This window comes from Epinephelus moara, chromosome 13 (assembly GCF_006386435.1).
Source record: "Epinephelus moara isolate mb chromosome 13, YSFRI_EMoa_1.0, whole genome shotgun sequence".
Classification (NCBI taxonomy): Eukaryota; Metazoa; Chordata; class Actinopteri; order Perciformes; family Serranidae; genus Epinephelus; species Epinephelus moara.
The window spans coordinates 30094484-30105526 of record NC_065518.1 but is presented as its reverse complement, the minus strand read 5'-3'; the positions used below and the strand labels follow the sequence as shown (position 1 = coordinate 30105526).

General features: G+C 41.0%; 2 protein-coding genes across 4 annotated transcripts in view; both read right to left on the bottom strand.

Annotated features, from left to right (window-relative positions):
- Positions 1-371: 371 nt before the first annotated feature.
- adprm (ADP-ribose/CDP-alcohol diphosphatase, manganese-dependent) lies at positions 372-3536 on the bottom strand. Its single transcript, XM_050060740.1, has 3 exons — positions 2802-3536; positions 1825-1947; positions 372-1400 (listed from the first exon to the last, which is right to left on the bottom strand). Exons 1-3 carry the CDS (start codon positions 3373-3375, stop codon positions 1078-1080), a joined length of 1020 nt encoding a protein of 339 aa, XP_049916697.1. The 5' UTR covers positions 3376-3536; the 3' UTR covers positions 372-1077.
- A 2200-nt stretch (positions 3537-5736) lies between these two features.
- The window catches only part of rsph1 (radial spoke head component 1), a 9107-nt gene continuing 3800 nt past the window's right edge, over positions 5737-11043 (bottom strand). For 2 of the 3 annotated variants that reach the window (XM_050060741.1, XM_050060743.1), the window contains 4 exons: positions 8535-8606; positions 8293-8400; positions 7630-7738; positions 5737-5882 (listed from right to left, as the gene is read on the bottom strand). In XM_050060741.1, the coding sequence (XP_049916698.1) occupies positions 5836-5882; positions 7630-7738; positions 8293-8400; positions 8535-8606 (336 nt within the window). In that variant the 3' untranslated portion in view covers positions 5737-5835. The remainder of the gene's footprint in view (positions 5883-7629; positions 7739-8292; positions 8401-8534; positions 8607-11043) is intronic. The other variant, XM_050060742.1, reaches the window with a different exon arrangement.

Sequence of the window (11043 nt, the reverse complement as noted above, 5' to 3'; positions counted from 1 at the left end):
GGCATTAGACCTGACATTGAATTTTAGTCATCCAACATCACAACCTAAATTCAACCAAATATCAATGTCTAACAACGCTGGTGGCCAGCTGGGACAGAACACAAGCCTATGAAACAGGCAGTCATAAAGGGGGCACTGCTAGCTCCTAAAATTTGTTTTTTTAAATTGCAATATGCCTTTGCTTACAGCAATATATTCAAAATTGAAACACAACCCCTATATAGTGATATGTATTGTATTATCAGCTTATTGCCAATACAAAGCCCTAACAGAATGCTTGTAGCCACCACCACTTTCCTTTAAACTTGAATGCAGCATAAGATGCCAGAGATGTGGATGGGATATTCGGCCAGACACAGATGTGCAACTACTGCTGGTGTAAAGATTTTATTACCAGTTGCACTGTTTTACATTGCTGATCTTCTCACCTAAAAACTGGGTAATATATCAGTTATAGTTAGCAGTACACTGCACCAATCAAATTTCTCACTACTCTGCACAATACAGTACTCAGCAAATAATATGTTAAAATCACTTGTGTGCAATATGCAACATGCAAAAAGGCAGCAATTGCAAGAAACTTTCTTTTTAAAATATGTGTGTAAAAAATGCAAAATTTAAACCTCCAACTTAAACACAACCAGTGTATAATAAGATATACAGAAGTTTCAGCTCTGTCAGGATTATCAATAATAAAAACTGATAAGTGCAATAAATTATTTGAGGTAAGTGAACATAACAAGCATCATCTACAAAAACAGAGTATATATGGGTGTGTGTTTTTGTAATAGTTGTCAGTGGTTAACCTTTGAAAGTGTTCCCATCTTTAATATAACTAAAAGAAAGGAAAGTTAAAGTACCATTACAGAAGTGAGGTAATATTAAATATTTTTTTCATCTGAGAAAAACACAGGAAAGCCTGTGTCATGGGAGATTTTCTTTCTTGTAAAGTGACCTGTGTAAAATTCCCTGACTTCTCCAAAGAATGTGACAAACATCCTCTAAATGTCCCGGTCCAGAATATACCTCTCTAAATAAAAAAATATTGCCTTGACAGCATCTGAATTACAGCATGTGTCATATTGCCCTATGACCTGCGTCACTTTGGCATGGAAACAGAAGCACTCGATCTCGAATCCTCCCGTTGCCTTTCAGCACCATCCTGTCCTTGTACACAGACACCGTGCCGAAGGCGTTACTGTTGGGTGGAGTCTCGATCACCCCTTCTAACGTCAGGTGGTGCACTCCCATGGTTTTATCTAGGTAGTATCCACCGTCGTGGTCATGTCCAGCCATGAAACACACCACACTGCTGTGGGATTGTATGATGGCCAAGAGCTCATCGAAGTTCCAAGCGAGGCAGACGGGTTCTGTGGAGTAGGGGTGGACAGGGAGGTGACCTGGGCAAGAAGACAAACAATAAGGTTTTTTATAACTGATGCAGCAGGACAGCAGATGATGTAAACACTATATTTCACAGCCTGTAACCAAGCTCCCCACTGTACACCTTGTACTGTGTTTTGGATGATATGATTCAATCGGGTAGTGCTTGACCACATGAAAGTACAGGTATAACTGTTCTAAACCAGCAATGCAGCAGCAATTTGCCAGTTAGCAAGCTAAGCTGCTAGCTGGAAAGCAGCAAGACAGCTTATCCACATACACAGTAAGATTGACACCCAGTCTTCATCTGGAAAAGTTGCTATTACGGTTGTGCGATGTTGATTTCCGTTGTTCAGAATTAAATAAATGAGAAATAAGATGTCAGGAATGAAAATTAATCTGAGTAACTGACACTTTGTAAAAGCAATAGGTTTCACTTACTGACAATTGTGACTCTTTCCTGTTTATTGTCGGCTGAGGACAGAACAGAATCTAGCCAGTCCAGCTGGTCCTTACTGAAACCACCGTTGAACATTGTAAACCTCTGCAACAGGCTCTCAGCCACTGAAACAAAAGAAGAGACAATTAAAACTACTTGATGGGACTTACAGTGAAAGACTGTAGGCTGAAGTTGGCTTCTCATTCAAGAGTTAAGTAATGAAAATTCTATGTCTTTTAGAGCAAAGGTTTAAAAAATCTTAAAGCAGTTAAAACCACATAGACTGTTTTTTTCTCCAACACAAATACCGTCTTATATGATACACACCAGTGAAACATCAGGAAGGTATGAAGGTATGAGAAAATAGATACTGCCAAACCCTATCAGGATACACCCTGTACAGGTCACCAGACCATCACTGGACTGATACGGTGACAGACAACCATTCACACAAATGGACATGTCATCAATTAACCTCACCTGCACCTTTGGACTGTGAGAGGGAGCCAGTGTTGTGTTGAAGACTGTTTCCTCCTACCTAAGCCTGAATCAGTCCCTTTCCCATAACCCAAACCAACACCCAGACACAAAAGTGCGGCCAGTGGGCTTGAACCTGGATCCCTTCTTGCTGTGAGGTGTCATTGTTACCCACTGCACTATTTTTGCACAGCCCCTGGTCAATACTTTGCATATTCATACACAGAACTGTACAGATCTTTAAAAACGGATATTTTTACATACATCTTTTTCCTTTTTTTTTTTTTTTTTATTGTAAATATCTTGACTTTTGCACTGAATCACCAACACAAATTCCTTGGCAAACCTACTTGGCAATACAAATGTTTCTGGATTCTGATTAAAAATACACCACAAATATGATATTTAAATACATTTTTGATAAATTGTATTGAATTTAATATTATCATAATAAATATTTACCTACTCACAAAATAAAAGTGTGACTAGTTAGCCAGCATACCTGGGGGACAGTTGAGATCCTCGTTGTTGTTGTACTGTCTTATCAAAGTCAGAGCCTCGCTGTACTGTCCGCTGGACTTGTCTCTGCCCAGCAGGCTCACATCGTACGCATCCAGGACCACAAATGTAAAGCCGGGGAACGGGCTGAAGCTGTAGGCATAGATGTCACTGCCGGGCCGGGCTCCACTCAGGCTCCCGTCAGTGTGCGGTGTGCTGTTGAGCTTTGAACGCAGCAGCGCGCTCCTGCTGAAGTTATAAAACTCGTGGTTCCCCCACACATGGTGGACCTCCACGGAGCTGGAGCTGAACTCTCTCAGCACGGTGTCCAGCGCTCGGTCTGACGCGCCGGGGCCCTTGTTGAAGCCGTCGATAATGTCTCCCAGCTGGAGGATAAACTCGGGTTTGACAGCCGACTCTGACCAACTATCCTGGGCTTGCCTCAGCAGCTGGAGGCTGCTCCGGTAGTACCGCCTCTTCGTCCGGGAATAATTGTATCCGTCGTCGAGGTCTGCGTACTGAATGTCAGCTATCACACCGAAGGTAAACAGCGGCGTTTGTTGGGGACAGTCGTCCATCCTGGATGCTATCTTCGAAATAAATAGTGTCCGAGTCCGAGGGAGTATACAGTTACGTATACAGGTGACGCTAACCGGGTACCGGTAACCTCTTAACTGCCTCACATGACGAAATCCATACAGGCTGGAACTTCCGCTGACGTCCTACACGATGACAGTACATCAAAGAGTATGGATGCCAAGAGGCGAAGCTCAATAGAACGCCCCATAGCAACAGACTCGCCCATGGTTTCGTCCTGCCGCCGCCATTTTGGACTGTCAGCAGACCGCAGCAGACCCGCTTGCATACAAAAACACACAGACAAACTGAAGTATGTCGCTATTAATTATGCTTACAATGCTACTCACCTCGTGGTAGCTTGGTCACAGCCGTTTTTGTAAAGCAAAATATAGACTTAAAAAAAACAAAACGAAGAAAAACGGCCTAGATGACATCTCTACATATTACATCCACTTATGAGAAGATTAACTTAATCACTCCTTCAAAATCAACCCATAAGCCAATCTACCAAAAAAATTATATATATATATATAGCTATATATATATATATATAGCCTATATATAATATACAGTACTATGTACAGTATGTAAAGTGCTGATTGTTCTTTCATAGGGGACAGTAATAATAAAATAATAATATATATATTTTAATGATTAACTCTTTTTCATCCATTGCTTTCTCTTCTGGGCGGCACGGTGATGTGGTGGTTAGCACTCTCACCTCACAGCAAGAGGGTTGACTTTTCGATCCCGGGTGTGGGAGCCCTTCTGTGCGGAGTTTGCATGTTCTCCCCGTGTCAGCGTGGGTTCTCTCCGGGAACTCCGGCTTCCTCCCACAGTCCAAAGACATGCAGATTGGGGACTAGGTTAAGTGATAACTCTAAATTGTCCGTAGGTGTGAATGTGAGCATGAATGGTTGTCTGTCTCCATGTGTCTGCCCTGCGATAGTCTGGCGACCTGTCCAGGGTGTACCCCGCCTCTCGCCCAATGTCAGCTGGGATAGGCTCCAGCCCCCCCGCAACCCTCAAGAGGATGAAGCGGTTAGAAGATGAATGAATGAATGAATGATGCTTTCTCTTCTAACATTTTATATTAAACAAAAGCATTATAACAAATAAAAGCTCATCCATGTGAATAAAAATAATGTGATTACTATAACTCCAGTTTCAGTGCATTGACAAGTGCAGTTTTGCAAGTGTTATCTTCCCTCCAAAACTGGCATATTAAATTGAACACTTTAAAACGTACACCTCAGGAGTTCTTACCCTTTGGAGGGAATCGCCTTGTTGTTAACAAATACGTTAGGCTATAAATGAACTACATTATGGTTGCATGACCTCAGCGTCACCACCATAACAAGACTGTAAAGCCGTGTCCAGTGCGGCTCGGTATGATCTGCAGTCTCATTTAGCCACTTGTTAGCAACCACCGTTTTAAGGATGTATAGAAGCTCGAAAGTTAGCAAGTGGGTTTTTTACTGATGTATTTTATGTCGTAGAGCAAAACATTAAAGTCTCTGAAGCTTGTGTAAATCACAGACCCTATTTCAGGTACCTAACCAAAACCCATTTAAACAATCCATTAACTTCAAGACAAGGGAACTATGAGTGCTAAAATTCTAACTCATAGACGGGTTTTAGGACTCATTCCTGGGGAACTCTATAGTTAAAATCTAAGTAGGGCATTCTTGGCACATTGTCTTTAGGGTTGATTTTCACGAATTTTTCTTTGTTCTTTATAATGTTTGATAAGGATGACAAAAAAGCACTTTTCTGGATCCATGAGCTGGTTAGGTTGTTGCATTTCAATGGAAAATTTAAGAAAAAAATACAGACACAACCAACCCTATTCAGTGTGACAACCAACCCCACGATGGGGATGTCACAAGTGCACAAAACATAATTGATAGTCCCTATCTCTTGAACAGATTAAGCTTAAAGTCCAAATAAAGCAAAAATAAATCTGTCATGACTTTGTCACATAACAAAAAAATGTGTTATTAACCACCCAACCAAATTTAAATGATTAAGAAAAAATGCCAAGTATATAAAATTAGGTTTCAAAACCATAATCGAGTAAGGTCACTGCATTCCTACATGAATTTTTAAGCTTCAGTTACACATTAAAAGGGAATTTACTAAGTATACATTTTTTAAGGGGTTTAAATAAAATGAAAAGCACGACCACCACCCCTGTTCTCCTATAACTGTCTGAACCATGAAGAAGAGGAAGTGGTTCTGGAGTTCCACAAGGGGGCACTGCACTCTATGAAAGTACACACTATCATAATCACAGTAGGTAATGGAAAGTTTCCAGTTGCTACAACCACACATCTTCATGAGGAAACACTGAAAATACAAGCTTAACAAATTTATTTACACATTCATTAATATGTTTTTGTTATTTTTGCCTTTTAAACATAGGTTAAAAAATGAGGATTGTGGGCTGATCACACAGCTCAGTTCTCTGCTCCCTCCTCTGCTGAAGCAGTTTCCTTTTCCCCACCTGACAAAAGAAAACACAAACACACCATCACTTAAGTTTATATTTTGATCCCAATCTCTTTCATCATCATTATATCATGTCTGGCCTCTGTGTCCATCTGTGTTTGAAGCATTAGAGGCATACAACAGCAACACTTCAAACTACAGTCACAAAAACAGTCATGAGGTTGAATTTATGCCTCAGAAACAACAACAGAGACTGAACTTCAGCAGATTGGAATATTTACTGCAGGTATTTCTGTTATTTTGTGCATCTCCTGTTCAGTACAGCGTAACAAGCCCAGAAGCCTCATTTATAAAAGAGTGTTTAGGATTCATACTAAAAGTTGACGTGCGCCCAAAAGCTGAAAATGGCGTGCGCCAAAAAATAATGTGATTTACAAAACCGTGCGCACGCACACTTGCACGCAATGTTCTCTTTATAAATCACAGACCTCCTGGAGTTGTGCGCACCCACATCCGCCTCATATTCCGCCCTCTACACGCCCTAGTTCAACCATAAATGGTCATGCAAATCACCTCATGAATGCGTATAAATAAGCCGGCATGCGAGCGTTCTCTCGTTGTGTGAGTCACAGCGACGGGTGAGAAACAAACCAAAAAACGGAATTTCTCCAAGACTGAGCTAGAGACCCTTTAACGGGAGGTGGAGGACTGAAGAAAGATTTATTTGGTGGCCACAGCAGCGGGATCACTAATAAAAGAAAGCGGCAACACATCAACGCTGCTGATGCTGTCAGCTGTGTCTGTGGCACTGCACGGACAGTGACAGAACAAAAAAAAAAAAGGTGGTCTGATCTAAAGGTAGACCAAATATTTCTACTCCTTTACCAACATGTAGTTAATGTGTTGCTTTTAAATTTGAGGATGTTTGACATTGATGTGCAACATAAAGAATCACATTTATTAAAGGTGGAGGCAAAAAGGAGTATGTGCCAGTGCCATCTTGCGCAATTACGCACGAGGGTCACCGCAGTATTTATATGTTTATGGCAATTAGTCTGATCAGACACCCGGCCTGAATTACAGCATGAACCAGTGGTATCCCTGTCCCAAAATACAACGTGTAATTTGAAATACAATTCAAAGATGAAAGTGTAATAGGCGAACACGTTTCTTCATGCCGGTTTTGTCATGAACAGCACATGTCTAAGTAGGGCTGATGAAATGAGTGTAACGGTTGTGCTTAATGGCTGTATTTCGAGACATGATAAATGCACTGGAAATATTTAGCTAAATAAATAAATATATTCCATGCAGTCGCGCCATCCTCTCCCCCTCCTGCGCTCACAGAGTGGACAATGAGACGTTAGAGGCAGTGCGGATTAAATACGTATTTAGAAAGAATTTCAATTCAGGATTTGAGTTGGATTTTACAACGTTTTTATGAAACAATTATCACTCACTCCAAGCGCAAAATAAGGCTGCTGGATTTAATTTCAATGATAACGTGGCTCTAAGGTGCATATAGCGTGACATTAAATTTGTGTGAGACATCAATAAAAATCTGACTCCACTTCTTCACCTCGCCGTCTGCGTCGCCACTTCCCAGTGTCTTCCAAAATGTGTGCACGCATGACTCAGAGTTTGCTTACAGGTGCGTACATTCTCCTGCCAAGTTTATTTTTATAAATCACAACCTTTGTGTAGTAAATGGCGTACGCCACTTTCAAGCCCCGTTTTGTGCGTAAGCAAGCTGTATAAATGAGGCCCCAGGTCTGTCAGTGTTTCCCCTTGATAAAGTTCACCTGAGGTGTCTTTGGCTGGAGTCCATGGTGTCAGGCCAGTGATACACTTGGGAATCCACCTAAGGACAGTGGTGGAGGCCAACTCGCCCCACTTGCCCTCAGCTCGGTCCTGCACAGAACGGAGGGAGCATGAGATAAAGCTTTATATTTTTTTGTGTACAGAGAAATGCTCTGAAATATATTACTGTGACACATTTTGGTTTGTAATACAAGCATAATGCACATATATACTTCCATCTTGATGTTTTCACAAATGACAGTCGGCCTCACTGTGTTCAGTATTTGTTACATGGAAGCACTCTGACTGTGTGCAGCGAGGAAAACATGAAAGCGTGCAAACTCCAGACTCACTGATGACACACTGCAACTTACATCACAAACTTCATATAGTTAACAAGCATCCTGAAGTTTTATAAAGTCACTCAACACAACCAGTCACATCATGCATATAAAGTCAAACATGCTCTTTTAACAGGCAAGTGTACACTGTAAGAAAGAATAATAATACTTCTGGCAGTATACTCAACAACAGCGATCCATTCTTGTGCATAAAAAGTCATTCTCATATTTGAAAATACCCCAGAAATCATCATGCAAGACACTGCTGTGTCTGAGTGATCTATGCTACTGACAAAACGTTGTGTATAGAGGTTGTGGCAGCACCTCCTCTGCTCCCTCTGAGGTTCCTATGGTGAAATAACCTTCTCTGGAGCCCGGGTAGGGCAGCTTCTGTGTTTTGATATTTTGACCGTTTTCCTCATCGGTAGCTGGCTGGAGTTTCAGTGAAGAGAGGTGTCATGGTTATGTTGTGTCACAGTGTTTGTCATATCAGTGTGTACTGACAAGTTCCAGTTCTCCAGATTATAGTGAGGAAATGAAGTTGGATTGTGTTGATGTTGAGTTACCTGCTCTGCTTGGTGGTATTCACCATGCTGCTCACAGCCAGTGTCGAACACATACTTCCCCTGGCCATACGGCTGCAAAATGAGAATGGGATGGCAGAGACAACTTGAACGCAGGAATCCACTGATAATGACAAATCAAAAATGTTGGCGTTGTACGTTTTTCCATTCAATGGACACGTTACATTTGTATCATATAAACATTTCTTAAGTAAAGTACTTCAGATGGCATGTATATGAGCTGAGTTCATCATACTGTCAAGGAGGGGATGTTGGATGATGTGACATGTAGGTGAGACAGCTGCATACCACTGAGACCAACAAACACTAGTATTTTTTAACAAAAGTCTGAGACATTTCCAGGTGTGTTTCTAGCGTCCAAAACAGCCTTTGTTTGTCTCAAACAGTGGTCTGCTGGATTATTTTTAAATTTGGGTTCTGTCGTGTCTGCTCTCATCTGTCATGTCTCCCTCCACATAATCAAAAAAAGAAGAAGAGTTTGGGACACTTCCAGCTGTATTTGTAGAAACAAGAGTGGGTAATTTAAGCCAAATCATGATGTTTTCCTAACCCTAACCAAGGGATTTTTGTGCCTACACTTAATCACACATTAACCACAGCACTGTCACGACATTCAACTGAAAACTGAAAGAAGTGTAAAGTTTCAACATATCTGCTACACCTGAAACGTACAATTGTAACAAATCTGTGGTTTGAAGAAATGTGCAATGCCAACATTTATTCTGGCAACTGGGTTGTTCCATCTGTTATTATAACTTTGTGCTTATTGACATAATTGCTGAGATCTGGAAAAAACAAGACAACTTTGCAAAGAATGAGTCAAACAGGGCAGGTAACAGAAATTTAATTAGATTAGCTTCCTCTTAATTTGGAGGTCAAATTGAAAGTAAATGCACCTGCTTGTTAATAATTCTTGTCATAAACTGTGATGGATGTTTAAAATGTAAAGTTTGGGTAATTATTTTATCGTTTGTCTAACCTGAGAGTTCACAACCTGTCTGATCATCAGACTGCTCATGTTTCTTACTCAATTGGATCTATTTTTAGCAATGTTCCCACATTCTGAAATCTTTGCTATTACAAAGTTATCATAACTGATTGAACTGATGGCCAGAGCTACAAAAGTGAAACCCAAGTTGTAATTAACTGTAGTTGTGTAGAAGAGTGTAGAAGAAGTGTAGAAGAACTAAATTTAGAGCGACTGCCAAAGTGATGTAAAATGATTTACAAACATATATTTACTTTAACTGAAAGCTGAGATGAAATAACTAGTACTATGTATTCTGAATTATGCTTAACCATTTGCACTATTGTTGGGATTCACAGGACCACATATGATTTGCCATTTGTTAAAATCTAAACAGGACATTTGAAGGCTTTTTCCTCTGCATGCTCTTTGTCTTCAAACAAAGAGAGCTATGTGACACCCATCTCCACAGGAGGTCTCACCTCACACCTCAGTGAGACTCAAGTCCCAAAACTTGATTGGACAGGACCTTTAAAGTGACACGTGACTCTGATGTCACAGGTATCTGTAGAAGGTCTGCTCCCTTCAGACAACTCTGTCTTACTCGGGAACTGCGGAGCAGCCCACACCTTTTTCCTGCTGGGCCTGGAACAGCCCAGATGCTCAGACCCTTGCTCCTTGTCCTGAACCATCAAAGGTGGGGCAGTTGATCACAGACTCTCTAACCTGAACCAGAAAGTTAGAGGTGCAAGCACAAGGTTTGCAACTAGCTTTCCAGCAACAAGGAACTAAGTGAGTTAGCACCCAGCGTCTAACTCTGCAAGGACCCAGAGCGACTGGCTTCCTCGGATCAGAACCTTTGGAACAAGGACATAGCAAAGACTGCAGCTGGAACCACAGCCACTCCCAGCCTTCTTCTGCCAGCTAACAAAGCAGTTAGGGCTGGGCAGTATGACCTAAAATTTATATCACGGTATAAATCGAATCCCTTCACGGTAACGGTATATATCGCGGTATAAATTTAAGTGTAAAAGTTATAATAGAAGTGTTTCTGAATGGGTTTTGTAGTCCCTTAGCAAAGCTAAATTGATTAAAAAAAAAACAACCAACAACAACAAAAGCAAAGATATAATGTATTTTTTAGAGCATTTATTGTGCAGAATGCAGATATCAAAACTCAAAATTAAAACCCAGTACTCTATGGTGCAAAATGTCCCCTGGGATCTATATCAAAAGAATGTCCCCTGGGATCTATATCAAAAGGTAATTTCCTTCTTTTAGCAGAATCCTAAATGACTGAGTGTTTTTTCCACCTGGACCTTTATGCTCTGCCATTTCTCCTCCAGTCATCATACTGTAACCTGTGACAGGCTGCTATGATACCACAACTATCACACATTCACATATGGAGTTTTTTGTGGAGCCCCTAGCGTCACATAGGTTTACATTACCAAAGGTTTATGACAAACTCTCTTGCCGAAAACCAACTCCCTTGTGCGCACGGCGAGACAGGAGAGGGAGAGA